At 38.4% G+C, this 20,063-nt stretch overlaps 1 protein-coding gene across 1 annotated transcript in view; it reads left to right on the top strand.

Moving 5' to 3' along the window:
• PHTF2 (putative homeodomain transcription factor 2) overlaps positions 1-20,063 on the top strand; it is a gene marked incomplete at its 5' end in the record, with an annotated part of 38,377 nt that overhangs the window by 17,425 nt on the left and 889 nt on the right. The window contains 9 exons of the mRNA XM_009076543.1: positions 662-820; positions 3,708-3,926; positions 6,585-6,713; positions 7,954-8,226; positions 9,364-9,495; positions 11,936-12,022; positions 13,152-13,307; positions 17,062-17,157; positions 19,264-19,389. Of these exons, the coding sequence (XP_009074791.1) occupies positions 662-820; positions 3,708-3,926; positions 6,585-6,713; positions 7,954-8,226; positions 9,364-9,495; positions 11,936-12,022; positions 13,152-13,307; positions 17,062-17,157; positions 19,264-19,389 (1,377 nt within the window). The remainder of the gene's footprint in view (positions 1-661; positions 821-3,707; positions 3,927-6,584; positions 6,714-7,953; positions 8,227-9,363; positions 9,496-11,935; positions 12,023-13,151; positions 13,308-17,061; positions 17,158-19,263; positions 19,390-20,063) is intronic.

Here is a 20,063-nt window from a genome sequence, read left to right on the forward strand (position 1 = left end):
TTGCTATTTTTATCCTTTTCTCATTTCACTGACGACAGGAGGACTCCTAAGGAAACTTTACAGGGTCCTTTCTGGTGATCTCATAATAAATGAGAATATACAAAAGAGCTTTTCACAGCTGATCCTTCGCTCTCTTTTTTCCTTTCTGTTACTATAAGGGCTACTTCAGCTTCAGTTTAGAATCAGGAAAATGAAAAGTGAAATGAACTAATGACTTCAGTATTGAACATGCAATTTATAGCACTTTATCCTTGGGAGAAGAGGCAAATGTTAGCTTCGTACTGTATGTGTTGATAATTCAGTGTTGTAGTGTCTGCTGTCACAGTTTTGTTAGGGCTCTGCTTGTCCCTCTCTTCTCTTTCCCCCTGTGTGGATCCATTTCCTCTAAACCTTTCTCAATAGGTTCAGTTGAGACCAAATCACATATAGAATAAAAACGTCAGAATTTTTCCCAAGTATATGAACCAGCCCTTCATTTGGAAAAAAATGTTTATTTTGCTATTACAATTTCTGTTTGATAATTTCTTCTGTACCAGTTAATTTTGACACTTGAAAATGCATTAATACCTGGTTTAACTGAGCACAGGCCATAATGTTGTAGAAATAAACTTGAGTGAGTAAATATGACCATGTCTTACTAATCCAATTTTTCTTGCACTAGGATACTCACAGAACTGTGACAAATTTATCAGATGAAGTTTCTAGTGAGGAAGGGCCTGAAACTGGATACTCTTTACGTCGGAATGTCGAACGCACTTCAAGTGATTGTGCACTGCGAAACAGGAAATCTCACCATTATAAGAAACACTATCCTCTGGAGGTATGTTCACATCTATTGCTTCTTGTCTGTAAATCCTTAAAACCTCTTGACTTCTTTATCTATTCATTGAATAGATACATTTTCCTCAAACCCTTTTTTCTCCTTATTGGATTTTAGGAGTCTGTTACTTGGAAGTCATGGAGAACAGAAGGGGTTTTTGTTGAAATTTAGAGGGTTTGATTTTGTTTGAGCTTCATCCTATTTTTCAATTTGTTATAAGGAGCCTAAGGTATGTTCTGTGCCTCTTCCATTGGGTTATGGCAACTCTGTTGCTGTCTCCTCACAACAGTTATCTCCTCTGGAAATCTGCTTTGTTACAGAAACAGAAGTAATTGGCAATATGCAAATTCTCATCAAGCTTCTACTCCTGTTTCTCTCCAGTTAGTTATTTCAGGTTCATTAGAAGTCTCATTGAGTTTTCATTCCCTCATATTTGTTGTAACAATAATTTAAAATATTGTCATGAAATCTCAACAAAATTGTTAATGAATAAAAATACTGACATTTTATGAGACCTGACAGTGTCACAGCTTAGGAGAGGGGAATTAATAGACTCCATATTAGGAGAGTCCTTAATTGTAAGGACTCGGACACTGAAAGATAAAGGAATCTCTTACTGTGGTTTTGTTTATGTAGCTCTTTTTTGCTAACAATATGCAATTCAGCAGAGACATGGAACACTTTTTAAAGGCTTCATTGCTGTTTTTTTACTAAGGCTATGAGCAAAGAGTGTAAAGAGTAGAGTCAGCTCTGACAAAAGTCCACTGACAGATGGCTTGGATAGGCAGAGCCACACAAGTAAGCTCTCTACTTGATATAGGAAACATCCCCTTGGAATGGTTCTGATATTCCTTTCTCTGGTCACAACTACAAAGCCTTGAAGTTGATGCTTTGCATGACAACATTATTAGATGATCTTCTATCCTTCCATTTATTTCTCACAGACTTTGGTTAAAAAGGTCCAAAAGGCTAATTGATTGAGTGTTTAATGCCTTATGCATGTGTGGTTTAGGATAACTGAACAGGTCGATACTTGGAACTGTTTGTTCCACATTACAGAGAAGTCTCTTGACTAAGCTTGTGCAGCTGTGGTGCTTGACAAGAGGAAGCAGAAAGACAGTATTACAGCTGATTTTTCTTTTCAGCTGAAATCTATTTTCTATTGCATAGAGTGCTTCAGAGCTAGGGAAGACTGTGTAGATACCCTCAGAAACCAAAGAGGCAAAATTTGCTCGGTGGGTAGCTCTGGCAGTTGTGTTTTACTCTTGTTCTGCCTGATGCCACGAAAGAGGAAACCCTTCTTTGTTGTTGCCAGCTCGCCTCCCCCACACAATGACAAAGGAAATGAAACAATAGTTTTCAAATCAGTGAAAGCTTTCTTTGTATTAAAAAAAAAAAGAATTAGTGAAGTCAGTGGATATACTCTCAAATTCTGTCCTACATTTTATCTTCATGTGTCCTTGTCCACTTAATTGTTGTTTGGGCACACTTTTATTAATGTTTTTACTTTATTAACTTCAGGCACTTTACTTACTTTATTAACTACCCAATAGTGACTGCCTTCTATAAATATCTTCTTTTCTTTAAAAAATATTGTTCAGACTCTTCCTGCATTGATGCAAAAACTCTCCCTTTGTAAAAGAGTCCAGACCAAATTTTTGTCTGAACATTTCTTTACAGAGTTGTTTCCATAAAATGCATTAAGCACAGTTTCTAGGAAGAATAAAGAACATTTCTTCAGACAGTAATGCATTGCAAGTCATATGAAGTCAGTATGTCTGCAGAAGCACAGCTTAATTATGTTTTTCAGTGTAAAAAATTGTGAATGTTCTCAGGAGAAACTTGAAAGCCCAAACTTGATATTTTTCTTTCTTTATCTAAGGTCTAGGTAAAACTTGAGCATACTTGTTTCTCAAGTGCAGTTTGTTTAAAATAATTTAAATTTTATGTATGACTATGCAGATTAGTCATATGCATGGCATTAGTGATGAATACCCTTGCTTATTTCTCCTCTCTACACCTGATGCATAGCTATCTGCAAAGAAACTCTCTCTCTTTGAGAAGGTGTATTAATAGTAGCAGTGTGATTTTAAGGGACTGTGAGAGTCAATTCCACTTGTTTCACAAGCTCTTGCATTTAGAAATCTACTCCTGGAACATATCAAACTTGCTTTTAAAACTGCTGGAATTGTTTCTGCACTGCTTGAAAGGCAATTGGGGTTCCTCAGGCCTTGGGTGACTAGAAATATCTATCCCTTCTTCATCCAGGGCCTTGCCCTTTCCATTGCTGTATGGAGAAGTTAATAAGTAGTTAAAGTGCTTCAGCTCAAATAATTAGAAAATCAAAGTATCAAATTAGTTTAAAATACTTTGTGAGTGATGCTTTTCTCCCTCTTGGTCACATTGCTGTAGTACAATTTCAGTCTGTATATATGGCTTCAAGCCTTACTTGTCTGTCATATTTTCACCAAAATAATGAAGCTGTAAAGTGTATTAAAAGATGTTTAACTTATACCTTATTAAATCAGAAGTTTGAGACATAGCTGGAGTCTGTGGCTTGATAACTGCTATTTAATTCTAAGCTAATGAGTTCTAAAAATTTGTAAAGTTGTTATTTCTTTGCAGTAGTTGATATGATTTGATTCTTCTTTTTGTGACCCTTCCCCATCAAAGCAAAGACCACGGGCTGTTGCTTTTTGTACAGTGTCTTCAAGTGTGCAGCCTCCAGACACACCTTCAATAAACATCTGGTTCTTTCTGATGAGAAAATAATGGATTGCAACATACTAAAACAGATAAATGCAGATTGGAACTTTCTGATTGTTCCACCAGGAAATGATGTAGAATAAAAAAGCTGCATTAATGCCAAGGCATGTTTTCATTTCAGGATACACCTAAATCAGGTACTAGCTGCAGTTCTCGGTGTTCAAGCTCCAGACAAGATTCTGAGAGCACGAGGCCAGAGTCAGAGACTGAAGATGTGCTGTGGGAGGACCTTCTGCACTGTGCTGAGTGTCACTCCTCCTGTACCAGTGAGACAGATGTGGAAAGCCCTCAAGTGAATCCATGTATGAAGAAAGAATACAGAGATGACCCATTTCATCAGGTTGGTGTCCCCCAGTTTGGGCTGTTTTGCACCACACAGAGGTTCAGTGTGACCCATTCTATCACGTGTCAGGGGGCCTGGCAGAAAGAGCCCTATATTAAATGAAAGTAGCAAAGCCAAAGTGATTTGATAGAACTAAAACAAGGGAAATGTAATTTCTGATACTCAGTCCTTAATTTGTCAAATGAAGAGGATATGACAATCTACCAAAATAACCTATAGGATATTTGAATTTTTATTCGAGTTCAGAGCAACTCCTATTGCCTTAAGTTTCCTCTGTGTCAGATGGTTCTAGTGGTTGGGGGTTTTATTCTGTTTTGGGATTTTGTTTCTGTTTGGTTGGGGCTTTTTTTTTTTTTTTTGTTTGTTTGTTTGTTTTGATGGGTTTCTTTTGTTTCATTTTGTTTGGGGGGGTGTTGCTTCTGTTCCCCCCCTTTTCTTCTCTAGCGAAATTACTTTTTTGTGAGAATGTAACAGACATCTTTCTGTTTGCTTGTATATGAATTATATATAAAACTGAGAAATTACATGCGTAGTATCTAATGTTATATATAGCATATATAATGTATATATGTGATGTCACATGTATATTATATATGCCTAAATTCTATTAAGTTATAAGGGTGTTTTTACCTTAAAGTGAACAATTTTAGTTCCCTTCTTTAATGCTTTTCTATAGCAGCATATAGAGAGTCATTTTGGAGAGTCTGGTGTTCGTTCGGGCAACACTTTGGTTGCTACTTGCCTTAGGGTAATGTTGGTCAAGAACCCATTATTAATACTTGATCATTAACAGTCATAAAATCAGAATTCTGGGGGTTGGGGTCCCTGGGCAGGGACACCTCCCACCAGACCAAGTTGCTCAAGGCTTCATCCAACCTGGCTTTGAACACTGCCAGGGTTGGGGCATCTACTGCCTCCCTGGGCAACCTGTGCCAGTGTCTCACCAGTATTAACAATGAAGTAATTAGTCTTCATTTGATAAAACCCATTCATATATCTCGGTGCCAGTTTCATTTGTAGGACAAGCCTTACCTTAACGATGTATGTTAATTGCATTGCTGATTTGAACTGTTTAAGTAAAGTGGTGTAAAGAATATGAAACATTCTTCTGGGTGAACATGTCATACGTGTTGTTAGTGTGTCATCAGTGCTGAGGAATGTCCTGCAAGGGACGATGTTAATGCTACCTGAGGAAAATAATTGCAAGAAACAGGCTCTTCACTCATAGCTGGAGTTGAAAATTATGTACTTGTTGATTCTAAAACATAGACCTCTCCAAAGCCAAGTTTCCCTCAACCCTGAAACAATAACCCAAAGAGAGAACAATTTGGATTTTATGAAGTCTTTGCTTTTCTGATTTATTTTTAGTTCTTCTTGCTTACATTCCATAAAACATCAAAACGTAAACCTTGCAGCAGTGAGTTGAATTTCACTATATATCGACTCGTTTTTTCTGCAGTTGAAGGTTTTTCTGTTTGATTAGAGGTTGTAAATTTTTGAGTTTCAGCTCTTGGTGTTGATACTCCCTCTAGAGGGAGACCTCGGAAATCTGTAGTTAAGAAAGTCCTGCAACAAATATTTACATTCTTTTAATAATATAAATCCATTTGTTTTTCACCCAATGGTGTTAAAAACGGAGATAATCGAATACTTAGCAGAATACAAAGATTTCAGATAAATACTGATCACAGAATCAGCTGGGTTGGAAGAGACCTCAAGGATCATAGAGTCCAGCCCTACCATGGTTACTAGACCATGGCACTAAGTGCCACATCCAGTCTCAGCTTGAAAACCTCCAGGGGTGGTGAGCAAGCAATAAAATAAGAATAAAACAAAGCTTTACTTTTAATCAATGATAACTTAAAATTGAAAACCAGTATCATGCCACTGCCTATGCCCCAGCAATGGTGTGATACTCATAGTGCCAGGTGAGCAGGCAGAGGTGAGAGCAATTTTAATCTCCTGAATGGGAGAGGAGTTAGACAGGGCTGAGAGAGGTCAAGAAATAGCTGCAGCAGAACTTGCCACCTCAATCTTTTTCCATATCCTTCAGTTGTCACGTGGCTCTGTGGTTAGAGTAAAGGTCCCTCAGCCCTAAGTGTGTTCAGTAGATTAGCCTGGGGTGGCTTGGCTGTTGGAGCAGCTTCTATTGATTACACACCTACCACTCTCTGGCTCTTGCCAGATACAGTTTGCATACAGTTTATCCATAGCAAGTATTGTGAAGGACACAAATATCATTAAAAGCAAATAAAGAAGCTTGTTTGCCTGAGGCTCAAGCTGAGAAGAGTGCTTTTCAGCATGGTAAGGCAAAAAAAGAATGCTAAATAAGCCCCATTAAACGTGGCAGAACAACGACGACTTAGGTAGAACTTTGTTTTCATAGTTCTCTCTTCTTTGATATGTTTGAGTGAAAAAGAAACCAGTTCATCAGTAATCACAGTAACTCTTCACTATTAGAAAATGGAGTATGGAGAAGGAGAGATCTCTGTACTATTTCTTGGAAAAGATGTGGATGATTTTGAGCAATGTGGTTAACATATAGTAGAAGTAAACACTGTAGCAATATTTGTGTCAGTATATTGCTGACAAAGGCATGTTGACATGACAACAGATGTTTTAAGTCTATTGGAATGTATTTTTTGTCTTTCCCAGAGTCATTTGCCTTGGATCCACACTTTGAATCCAGGACTAGAAAAAATAAGCGCAATTGTATGGGAGGGTAATGACTGCAAGAAAGCAGATATGTCTGTGCTTGAAATCAGTGGTATGATAATGAACAGAGTGAGTATTTCTTTTACTTTATGCCAATATTGTAGTTAGAAGTCTTAGCACTGCCAAAAATAAGCTTGTTTTATGGTTGTGGGGTTTTTTTTCCTTCTACTTTTGTTGTTGTTTTTGTTCTGGTTTGGTTAGTTGTGGGTTTTTTCATTTGTTTGCTTTGTTGTCGTTTGGGGTTTTGTTTTAAAGTATCTGTTATGCACATTATTGTCTATGACTTGCATCACTCTGATTTACTTGTCATTAGCAGATTAAAGACCTACCAAATCTTAAGTGTAGGGACAATAAAATGTGTTTGCTTTGTTAGGTACTTGCTAGCATTGCCAACTTCTGGTTTACTGTTTCAAAGTGATAAATGCTGTGAATATTCCTATTTATCTCCTTGATTCTGATGAACAAATAATTATGTTGTGTTAGAAATATACAGATCTGAGTATTTGGATGCTGAAGTTAAGATTGGAAAAGAAAGCTTTCCTCTTTAAGAAGCAAACATCCAAGAGGATGAGTGGGGATGTCTCACTAGTTCTCCCTCCTTTTTTCCTTGTACACCTCTCCAGGAACAATTGGAAAAGCATTTAATTGATGTTGTGCTCTTTTACAGTATAGACAACGTAGTTATTTTGTAGAGTTGAACATGAAATCCTAGTGTAGCTTAAGAAAACTCTCACTAGTTCTGACAAGTTGATACTTACCATCTCCAACTTGTTAAAAAGCAACATATTCACCAACCTAGTTCTGATCTCTGCACCTGACTCAGAAATTTTACAGTTTTGGGGTGCAATCCACAGCAGAAGTAAACTTAGCAAAGCCAGAGCCAGCACAACAGAACTCCAGTCCCATCTGCACTGTAAACACTCTGATTCCTTTAAAAATCATACAACTTGAACCCCAAACCCAAACAGGAGCAGCATGCAGGGTCCAGCAGAGTCAGATTGATGCACTTTGCTAACTCAGCGTTGAATGAATTTTTAATGCAGGAATATGCACCAGAGTTTAACTGCAATGTTGTGTTGTTTGGTTTTTCAATGATTTGTCTGATTTGGTTCCTCTGCATTAAGTGCTCTTTGAGGCCTTCCTTTTTCTTAATAGTAAAAGGTGAAGATGCATGGCTGAAGTTTTATAGCTTACCAGGCTATAGATGTTCTTTGTGGTAGTAAGACAGAAACAGTAATCATTTGTTTATTGAACTAATGTCAAATTCATTCAAAAATTAAAAATACACCTTGTTTTCTCTTGGTTTCAGGTGAACAGCTACATACCAGGAATTGGTTATCAGATTTTTGGGAATGTCATATCTCTAATCTTGGGTTTAATGCCCTTTGTCTTTCGACTTTCCCAAGCTAAAGATTTAGAACAACTAGCAGCACATTCTGCCATGGAACTGTGCACGACTGCATTTGGGTCAAATGGAGACATTCTGGTTCTCTCAATGGTTATCATCAGTTTTGTGGTCCGTGTGTCTCTAGTGTGGATTTTCTTTTTTCTGCTCTGTGTAGCAGAGAGGACATATAAACAGGTAGGAACCACAAACCAAGAGGCTTCATCCGAAACAGAACAAGGCTTAATGTTTGTGTTTGTTGACTTTGTGGATATTTTAAACTTGTTTTCTTCAGCACACTGTGATTCATAGAGCAGTGATGACAGTGGGCTTACAGTTTAGGGGATGACTCAGATGCAATGGACTGAAGTCTCTGTAGCCCAGACGTTTTTTTTTTCCTGGAAAGCATTTCTGAGGAAAAACTGGCTCAGTGCATTTACCCAGCACTTAGTCATGTCCTAGTTTGTCTCAGGTTTCCACAAGGAGAAGGAGTTTCAGTAAAATAACTCTATATATTTCCAGTTTGTTTTGCCAGCGTGTTTCATTCACTATCTTCAGTTTGAATCAGAGTGGTTTGGGTTGGAAGGGACCTTAAGGATCATCTAGTCCCAACCCCCCTGCCTTGGACTGGGGCATGTTCCACTAGACCAGGTTGCTCAAAGCCTCATCCAGCCTGGCCTTGAACATCTCCAGGGATGGAGCTGTTCAGTCTAGACCCTACCAAGAGCCCTGAGCCCTGTCTGCTTTGTTCTTAGATCAGTTCCGTGGCTGGAGATGGTGAGAGCTTCTGTCTGAAGTAATGAACCTGTTCTTTTATAGCTTTTTATTGCCATTTAAACTCTTAAGAGAGTATCAATCAACCTTACTAGCTGCAGAATATAGATACTTCTTGGTCAGCAAAAGAAAAAAATTTTAGACGTTCTCTTTTCAAACCATAGTCAAAATATGTGACTTAATGCAGTAGAATAAAACTCAGCTGCTTTTGAATATTCCTTTTGAAAGGAACTTCTGTGGTGCAGGTGCTCTCTAATGTGAATGATTGGCAGGTTTCATTTTTTCCCCTCAGAATTTTAAAAGCATAGCAGATCTGTTGTCTAAAATTGGAAGAAATAAACTTAAAGTGTAGCTAAATTTTGTTTATCATTGGACTATGGAGACTTTGAAAACGTTTTTAATTATATGCTGCACTTATTTCTGCTTTATATATTAACATTTTAATTTGCACTGGTACATTGTATATTACTTTGACTTATTAAGTGATGCCTTTTCTCTGTTTTTTTTCAGTGCCCTTGAAAATCAATTAACAGTTAAAGCAATTTTTTTTCTTCTCTGCAGAGACTACTTTTTGCCAAACTTTTTGGTCATCTAACATCTGCTAGAAGGGCAAGAAAATCAGAGGTTCCTCACTTCCGCTTGAAGAAAGTACAGAATATAAAAATGTGGCTTTCTCTCAGGTCCTATCTAAAGGTAAAATAATGTGTATTTTGGCATCCATAAAATTTTCATACATTTAATGCATTTTAAATGTTTAAAAAAGAATGTGTAGTTATGTTTCAAGTTAAAATATCTCCTGTGCTGCTAATGGAAGGTTCTATTCTAGTCTGAGTATTTCCTCATATGCATTTACTACTGGTGCATGTGTCCCATAGATGGCTTCATTTTAGTGACTCTGGACCAGCAGTGTCTGCAGGCAGACAGATTGTGAGAAAATAAATGTCTGGTTTTCACCTTGGAGTAAAGTATGAGTGTGTTCAGAATGGGAGTTTTGTCTTACTCATGCTAGGAGAAAAGTCTCTGCGTGAATATGTTGGGTAAAAAGTGACCACTTGTAGTATAGTACAGACAATATCTTACTGTAGGAGCCACATCAGTTAGTGTCATTAGCACAGAAGGAATTTATAAAGCAAGAGAGTTTGTGTGTCTATTTGTGCTGTGAGTGTGTGAAGCTAGAAATGATGCTCAAGTATTGTCTATCTGATCCCTGAAATCTGCTATCAGCAGTTTCTAGAAGCAGGAAAAGTTGTATGAAAGCGTTAAAGGGTTATGGTGTGGAGACTGGAGACTGTGGAAAGCAGGAACTATAAGCAAGCAAAAATTTTTGATATAAAGCACAATCTTAAATTTGAAAGATGTGTCATTTTAAGAGGAGTTGAGGTGATTAGTTTATAACACTCCCTTGTGTTATGGTAGTATCATTTGGGAGGTTGTAAAATTGAGGTATCACATTGAAAGAGGGGAACTTCAGGCTAGATATTAGGAAAAAGGGTTTTCCTGTAGGGGTGGTGAGACACTGGCGTAGGTTGCCCAGGGAAGCAGTAGATGCCCCAACCTTGGCAGTGTTCAAGGCCAGGTTGGATGAAACCTTGAGCAACCTGCTCTGGTGGGAGGTGTCCCTGCCCAGGGCAGGGGCTTGGGACTAGATGATCTATAAGGTCCATTCCAACCCCTAAAATTCTATTATTATTTAAACTACATTTGAGAGACGTGAATCATTTTTGTTATAGTCTGTAGTGTGGTGCTGAGTGGGAGGAAAGGTTAACAGCACTTGGATAATAGATTGTAATTTTAATGTTTTAAAATCTGCATGTGGTAGCATTGTTGGGGAGAGAATGTCTTCGCTTCTTTCCTCATAGCCACATCTATATATTCCACCTTTTCTTATGCCACCAGGAACATTTGTGTAATAATGTGGCTAACAAAAAAAGCAATCAGCAGTCTAAGGCAGGCACATAGGGAACTGACTCAACTGAGAAATAATCAGTCAAGAACAGTGATTTTGATTTCCATCGGTTGCTTTACTTGGTTCACTGGGCAGCTCTGTAATGCCTGTGCCAGCACAGTGCAAGGAATGGAGACATTCAGTGTGGAGCAGAGCTGACAGAGCATTTGCCCAAAATACACTTGCATATTACCTGTCTGCATATGTGTCCATCTGTGGACAGGTGAGCTGGGAGATAAACATATCTCAAGAAGGCCAAGGGCATCTTGACCTGGGGCAATAAGAGTGTGGCAGAAGGACTAGGGCAGTGATCATCCCCCTGGACTGGGCACTGGGGAGGTCACACCTCAGTGCTGTGCTCAGCTTTGGGCACTCACTGCAAAAAGGGCATTGAGGCACTGGAGTGAGTCCAGCCAAGGGCAAGGAGGGCAGAAAAGGTCTAGAACATGTGTCTGGTGAGGAAGGGCTGAGGGAGTTGGGTTTGTTTAGCCTTGAGAAGAGGCTCAGGGGTGACCTCGTGGCTCTCTGCAACTCCCTGACAGGGGTTGGAGAGAGGTGGGGGATGTGTGTCCTGCCATGGCTGCAGGGAGAGGACTAGTGGGAATGGCCTTGAGCTGAGACAGGGCAGAGATTCAGATTAGGTATAAGGAAAAATGTTTTCCCTGTTAGGGTGTTCAGGCACTGGAATATTGCCCAAGGAGGTGGTGGAGTCACCATCCCTGGAAGTGTTTAAGAGGTGTCTGGATCTGACACTGGAGGATCTGGTTTAGGGTTTAGTGGTTCCAGCAGAGTGGCTGGTGAATGGTTGAACTCGATGATCTTGGAGGTCTCCTCCAACCTTGATGATTCTCTGGTTTCATACTTGGGGTTGAAGCCCAGTATCAAATTTGTTATGTCAGGGAATGTTTTCTGAATAAAAGTTACTACACATCATCAAGGAATTGGTTGAACAAGTGGTGAATATTATCTTTTCTCATAGTTGTCTTTAAGTGGTTCATCTCTCGTGCCTTCAGGGCTATCCAAATGTAGTGATGTTATTGAGATCCAGTATGTTGCATAGAACTTAGCTTGCCAAATTGTGAGCCATGATCAAACACAGGTTCAAGGTATGAGTCCAAGTAGTTATGCTAAATATCAATGCTGATTAGGTGGTTTTCACTCATATATGTACATCTCCTTTATTTTCAGCGTCGAGGTCCTCAACGCTCAGTTGATGTAATAGTTTCATCTGCCTTCCTACTGACTATCTCAGTTGTGTTTATCTGTTGTGCACAGGTGAGGAAATGTTACTTGTATAGAAACAGCCATCACTTTAATAGTTTTAAAGTTTGAGTGTCTTTTGCATGTTGATTTCTAGTAAGTTCCAAGACCACAGTGAAAAAATAGTAGTAGCTGTTACTGATTTTCCGAAGATTGAGCTCCATTTGTATTGTTCATTTTTAGAATGTTATTCTGTAGGAGCTAAAGAAACTTATTTATGACACAATTCCTTGCATGATCTTGACAAATTAGAGGGCTGAGCAGTCACCAGCTGTATGGAGTTTAACCAGGGCAAGTGGTGGATTCTGCAGCTGGGACAAGGTGGTTCTTGGCATTGTCCTGTGCAGAACCAGGAGTTGGGTTTGATGATCCTTGTGGGTCCCTTCCAACTCAGGATATTCTGTGATATCATTATTATTTTTTAAATCTCTGTCTCCTTTTATTTTTCACTGTGTTTTTTGGAACACTTCCCCCCCTCAACATCTTGCACCGAAACACTTTTGCAGGGTCAGTTGAGACTGACCTCGGTTGATGATTTTTGAGAGGCACAAGCTCTTGTTGGCTATATTTGCCTGCCCTCTAGTGGAATATCTTTTAGTAAGCAAATTGGTGTTTAAAGAAGATTTCTGCTGCTTAAGGTTTCCCTTTGACCTTCCATTTCAGAATACAGGGAAGCTTCTGAATGGCTTCTGGTTGTATTTTCTTCTCTGTTTCTTCCCTAGTTAAGTCTGTTGTGTTTTTCTGGTAGCTAACTATTTTATTATAAATGTAATTTATCTGCAACTCTTATGTCAAATTTAGTACAATTGAGGGTATATTTTGTTTATTATCCCATATAGTGTCTGTGCAAGTTTGAACATGAGTTGTCTTAGAGTATATTTTTTTCCTATTTCTTTAGGGACCTTAAAAAAAAAGAGTCTAAATTCTGATTGAACCTTTCAGAACATCTTTTCTCCAACCTTGTCTTTCATATGGTGCTGATTAAAATTATGATCCAAAAATCTTAAATGGCTAAAAACTTTCCATATATTTATTACTGGGAAATGTTTCTTGGAGTTGTAGAGATATGTAACTATTTCCTGATGTTGTAATGTAATTATTACTTCAAATTAAGTTTTTATTCTTTTTTCCCTTTTGTTTTCAGCTGCTTCACATGCACGAGATCTTCCTTGATTGTCACTATAATTGGGAACTCGTAATTTGGTGCATTTCTCTAACTCTTTTTCTCTTAAGATTTGTTACTCTTGGATCTGAAACCAGTAAAAAGTACAGCAATACCTCAATATTACTTACTGAGCAGGTGAGAATTTGTAGAGACCTCTATTTTTATATCTGAACAAGTCATTCATCTGGGAGGTCTCAGGCATTGTAGGTGTATTCAAATAGTTTGGATTTAGGGCGTTTAGTATGATGAAGTGAAACAACATTTAACCACCTGAAGTTCAGTTTCTGAGATAAGTGTGGGGCTTTGTTTAAGAGGTGTATGGAACATTGAGATGGCTGTATCCTAATTTCTGTCTGAGTGGGCTTAGAGGTATCAGTGTGAGTCATTTGGTGTAATTTAAGATCTAACAGCACAAACATAGAAAGTTTTTAAATAGGAAAAAGAAACCTGAGATCTCCAAGTGTTAGATGGGAAACTAAAAGATTTGGAAACAAACTTTCTACTGAGTCACTGTTTCCAGTCCAATGGCTTTGCTAAATTGCATGGATTACATAGTCTTCTCTAGATCCCTTGGAAACTTTTTATTTCAGTCATCTTTCAAGCTTGGCTTTGGGTCTATGTATGTGTCTTCTCAGGAATTTTCTGGTTGGTGTTTGTACTGCAAACTTCCCTCTCTGCTCTGCCTGGCACTGCTAATAGTTTTCCCAGCTAAGCATGTTCAGTTAACATTGGATGAGAAGAAATCTCTTTCTTCTTGGAGAAGTTTCACCCTGGTCCAACACATAGCATTCAGGGCAAGACAAATAGGCAGTTCAAGAAACCTTCACAGGTTTCCTACAGAAAATGTGTTGAAGTTGGAGAATAAAAATCTTCCAAACTGTGTGTCCCAAAGCTAGGATGTGAAGCCTATGACAGGTGGTGTAATTGATCATGTACATATTTTGCTCAATTCATTTTGTCTTTGCTAAGATGATGAGGCTGGACATGGAGAATCCAGACTGCCTGTCTGCCTTGCCCTGCATATGGTGGTTTGTGCCAGTCTAAAACCTCTCAGAGATCCTCAGCCTGGAGAGCTTCGCATTGTTCTGTTGATCCTCAAATAGCCTAATGTCCCAGTGAAGTTTGTCCACTGTTTCTGGAATGAAAATGCAGGGAAGTGTTTGGAATAAGGCTTGGAAAACATGCAGAGAGCAATGGGAGAGATTGTCAAACCTTTATTTTGCTTTCATAGGTTTCTGTATGATGCTTTTCATGGAAGTTGGTGTTTGAACTTTTTTATCCAGCACAGACATTGAAAGAACTACTTTCTGTATGTCCCCAGAATTTAAAAAATAAAGTAAAAATAAAAATTCAGGAAGTGCTGTGTCATCAGACACTTATCTTTGGATTAAATCTGGCTTATCCTGTTCTAAGTCTTGTTCTTCAGAAATGTCAGAGAGCTTTATGAGATGAAAACCAAAATGGAATTCAGAATTGTTTCTCAGAAAATGAAATACACTTCACCCTAGGTAGAACTCAGTTTGGACTGATTGCACTTGCTAGGTGGATACTGCAGCATATTTACAGTATTCTTGAGAAGGGCTCATGAAGTTTGGCTTTTCAGGAGAGATGAACCCCAAACAATTGACTGACACTTGATCTTAAAGAGCACATCTGATCTGATGTCCTTGAAAACCACACACTAGAGTTATTAGGCTTACTGAGAAGAGAACAAAGCTGTAAACCAAACAAACAGAAAAGTACAGCAAAAACAATGCCCAGATTCAATTTAAATGGTTCATGGATAAGATGAAATTGCAAATTCTACTTTCTGCCAGCAAAGTTCCTGGCACTTCTCTGTGCTTTATACTCAACCTATGAATTTCATAACTAGGAGTCATGGTGACAACTAAAGAGCTCAGTTGTTTTACCTAAAGGGATTTTTTTTACTGTATGCTGTTTGCCTGTAATTTTGTAAGTCCTTCTGAAAGTCTTTTTAATTGGTCTTGTAAATTAAGCCCCTCAGTGTTCTTTGTTGAGTAAAAGACAACCTATGGTCTGATCAAAGTTGTCATCTTGCCAGTGCTGAGTCTCAGAAAAGGTGTGGTAGATGGCTGTGCATGTACACATCCAAACTCCCCTCCTGATTCACAGTTTGTTATTGAATGTTGATTTTTTTTCATAAATAATGAAATCATAGTAACTTAAAAGAGACTTGAACCTTCCTAGGGTTTATTAACCTGCCATTTTTTTCAGAGTTGCTAATTAGAGCCTTTATTCTTAGTTTATTCCTGTTTATAAATGCTTGAGTTGTTGAAATCAGTAGTTTTATATTTAAAGATTGGAATATCTTTGCCTCTGAAAGCACAATTTTACTTTAAAATGAAGCTGATAGTTCAGGAGCTTGATATGCCGTGGAATATATTAGGCATAGGTTTTGATTTTGAACTTGTATAAGAAACTTACAGTGGCCTTTTTAAGGAGTCCTGATAATATTCAGTTACTTTGTCTAGATGTCTGTGGCCCTTATTTCAATAACCACCTTACAATAAGGTGGTTAAATATATCATATTACCATATAGCATAATTCTCTTCTGCAAGTTTGCTTCTGTAGCTTGGGAATTGTCATCTGAAGGACTATTTCAGCATGTTGCTAAATTGTGCACTGGTTATCATCCTAAAATAAAAAGTTCATGGCTTTTCAAGATCTTTTCCCCTTTGATTTGCATTTGTTATGCAAGAGAAAAGCAAAGCTAGCCTTTGTCTGGTCTAGGGTATCAAAGATAGGTCGTTCAGGAATGAAAGTTGATGTCTGAGAATTGCTAGGAGGCCAAAAGAGAGCTAATTTGTACTCTTAACTGAAGTTTCTCAGAGACAATGACCTAAAAGAGTCTGCATCACAGAAGTATTGCAGTGCTCAATATACTGTTCTTCTACAGCATTGAAGAGTTTAATCATTTCTCAAGGCACTGGAAAGATTGATTTTCTGCAGTGGAGGTGCCCATGAAGTACTAAATTAGACTGAAATCCTTTAAGAGAAATTACACTTTAGCAGAATTGTGTTTTAGTATTTCAGTCTATTCAATACCTTTTGTGGATGTTAAGCCTTGTAAGGTCCTGCCTACTAGTGAAAGAAACCCTTCTGGGAATGAATTGACAAACCCCAGGCAATTGATGGAGAAGGAAAATTATGCAAACCTTACATATATGGTGGTTTTTCTTGCTTAATTTGTAGACTAGACTAAACTTTCAAGCTGTTGCTATAATAAAAATGCCCTCTGAAGACAGGCTGAGGGAGTTGGGGCTGTTCAGCCTGAGGAAGAGAAGACTGTGTGGAGACCTCAGAGCAACTTTTCAGTATCTGAAGGGGCTACAAGGAGCCAGAGAGGGACTCTGTGTTAGGAACTGCAGGGATAGGACAAGGGGCAGTGGGTTCAAACTGAAGGAGGGGAAGTTTAGGTTGGATGTGAGAAAAATGTTTTTTACTCTAAGGATGGTGAGACACTGGCACAGGTTGCCCAGGGAGGCTGTGGCTGCCCCAACCCTGGTGGTGTTCAAGGCCAGGCTGGATGAGCCTTGAGCAACCTGATGTAGTGAGGAGGTTTCCCTGCCCAGGGCAGGGGTTGGGACTAGATGATCTGTAAGGTCCATTCCAACCCCTAAATTTTATGATACTATGAATAGTGTCAGATGCATTTTGTTAGATCATAAAGCATTGTATTTCCGTATGGTGCTGAGCCAGAATTTCTTCTTAAATATTAAAAAATAATTTAAAAAAATGTGCTTGCAGAAATGCAGTTGCAGTTCTGTCATATGTCTGCTGAGTAATCACTTCATTGTATTGTTAAATGCTTCCAAATGAATTCTTTTAAGTTCTGACTCAGTGGTGATACTTTGTTTTTTAAATCAGATAAACTTGTACTTGAAAATGGAGAAAAAGCCTAATAAGAAGGAGGAACTGACACTAGTGAACAATGTTTTAAAGCTTGCTACTAAGCTATTGAAGGTAAGAATTAAGATAGTATTCCTGTGTTATGTGTAACAAAGGTGCAGAGTGGATTGGTTAGTCATTTGTATTACTTCTGCAGGCAGTAAACTGTGCTTTGGGTTAAATCTGCTCTGTCTCTCTCCCAGTGATGCTGCTTGTTCATACTCTGCAGCCTGTTACGTTGTTATCATTGTGGATTGCAAGTTAGTATTCCAGTAAGTTTTATCCTTTGATGGTATATGAGCAGTGTGAGAGAAGGTACTTCAGAGTGGGCAGGATGGTGAACCTTTGGGAAATAAATGATGCTTTTTGTTGTCTGAGTGTTGATATAGTGGTTCTTTAAGACCTTGTGGCCTCATTCTACCACACATTGACTTCTTGTCCCTTAGCCAGTTGATTCCTGTGCACCCAGGAGCAGTTCTGAAAATGCAGCTTGAATTTGGTTTATCTAGCCAGCGAATAGCTGAGGTGATGGAGTGTTTCTTCTAGCTAGGTGAGTCATTCTCCCTACCAGCACACCTTTAACAAGGTGTGTGATGGTCCCCTCAAAAAGATAACAAATATACAGTACTTTCTGTGAGAGGACTGGAAGAGTCAGCAAGGACTCAAAGCTGACAAAGCAGCAACCTGAGAGTTCTGCTATGGCAATAAGGAGAGCCTGGCTAAGTCAGATACTCACTGTATCTCCTGGTATAAGATTAAGGGACCTCAAAGCTTTTAATACCTGGTTTTGGAGCAAACAAAACCTCTGTGCATTAGGTAGCAGACTTGTTGGTCAGAGGACAATGTGGATGCACAAAAGTTATCTGGATTCTAGGACAGACTGGACAAGTAGACTTACACAAAGCACAAAAGGTTCAGGGTATCATCTCATGAGCTGAAATGTTTGTCTGTGGTGAGAATGTAGGTAGGGTGAGAAGTAGCTGCAACTGGTGATTGTTGATCAGTTCTTGTTCTGATTTGCTTCTGCCTTTTTCATGTTCTTCTCAGTGTTTTCAAACAGTGTGTTCATGTTTTACTCTTTCTAGGAGTGTGTCAGCTGACATGGCCTTTTCAACAGGGGACTTGGCTTTTGTGGCACAAATCCCTGACCCAGGCCATCACTTAGTTACTCTGATAACATGCCCAGAAGTGAGATTTCCAAGCCACCTACTATGAGCCTTAAACAAATTCTTGGTAGTCAGTGATCAGCACAATTAGGTATTTTATGCCCAGTAGCTAAATGCACTCAGGTTTTTTCAGTTTGCTTTTGGATGGTTTTGATCTTTAAGCTTTTATTGAAGACTGGATTATGTTGAATATTCTTACTGTTTTCTTATTCACAAAATTGCTAAGATGAATCCAAAATCTAGAAACCTTTTCCTTAAAGAATTTCTCTGCTGTCCTTCTCTTTTGTGCCTTTTATGTTTGCAGCAGAGTTTTGTGCTGCATTACATCTAAATGAAAAGGTTGTTCATTCTTATTTCACCTCTTTTGAAAGAAGAGTCAGAGCTCTGAAATTCTTCTGTATTATAAAAGGTTTTATAAGGCCTTGTTCAAAGCCCAGGATGTAATGCAGGAGAGGAGTGAAGATGAATTTAAAGCTAGAAGATATGAATGGCCAAAGTAGTGATAGTTATTATACTTTATATAACCCACACTTATATTTTAAAACTCTTTTTCTTCCTTTATTTGACATATTTCTAGGCCAGAAAAGTTTGGGTGATTATATTCACACACCAATCATTGAAAATTGCTGAAATAGCCTCTTTGTTCAAGTTTTGTTGCAGATTACTTTTTGCTAGTTTTTTTGTTCCTTCCAATAAAAAACAAAGAAAAATATTGGCAGTCAAATAATTATGAGTATTGTTTTCTTCATCATCCTTTTCTGGGTGTGTCGATTAGTAATTAGTCTCAAAATGAATGGAAAAGGAAGGGAATTTGAAGGGTTGTAAGACACCACCAGTCAACTGTCTGATAATGAGTTGGATTTTCTTGTCCATTGTTTTTTATATGCAGAATAGCAGGAGAAGGTTTTATTCCACTGGGACTTGAAGAGTTCCTTAACTCTAATAATGCTCAATCCATATGTGACCAAAACCCCTTTGTGTAAGCTTTAATGATGTGATTGTTTTGTATTATTAGGAACTGGACAGTCCCTTTAGGTTATATGGGCTTACAATGAATCCACTGCTTTACAACATCACCCAGGTTGTCATCCTGTCAGCTGTTTCTGGTGTCATCAGTGACTTGCTTGGATTTAACCTAAAGGTAACTACCTAAGAACCATCCTGGTTTCCACTATGGGGTTCAGAACATCGTGATGAATTGTACATTGTAGCTTAGGGATTTCTTAACTGTGTTAATTGGAGATTTATTGCTTGCAAATGGTTATTATATTAAAGCTATGTCAGAAGACTAGCAATGTATTTGGCAGAGAAGCCCTTTTAGTATTTTTGTTCTTTTTAATGGGGCTTTCTAACTTCATTTAAGACATTTAATTACAAGAATTCCTAGACATAAATCCGGAGACATTTGTATACCTAAATACAAGACCTTCTTTGAATTTTCTTCATATCCCAGATTTGATGTCTCCCTTGAATTCCTCACTGTTGACTAGGTAGTTCTTGAAGGGATACAGAAAAATGCAAACTATCCTTGTCTTGCACCTTCAGTAAAGCATTGTAGTAGATACAGTATTACTGTGACCAATCCTACACAGTGTTACTTTGTCATGGCTGAAGGTCTTGCTAGGTCCTTCTCTCTGGTCCCCTCTGAGCTACAGACTCTGGTAAATATTTCAAGATTTGGGTTGTCATAGGATCATCAAGGTTGGAGGAGGTCTCTAAGATCATTGAGTCCAACCATTTACCTGTCGCTGCTCGAACCCCTAAACCCTAAACCATATCCTCCAGTGTCAGATCCAGATGCCTCTTAAACACTTC

This window comes from Acanthisitta chloris, unplaced genomic scaffold (genome assembly GCF_000695815.1).
Source record: "Acanthisitta chloris isolate BGI_N310 unplaced genomic scaffold, ASM69581v1 scaffold3436, whole genome shotgun sequence".
Taxonomy (NCBI): Eukaryota; Metazoa; Chordata; class Aves; order Passeriformes; family Acanthisittidae; genus Acanthisitta; species Acanthisitta chloris.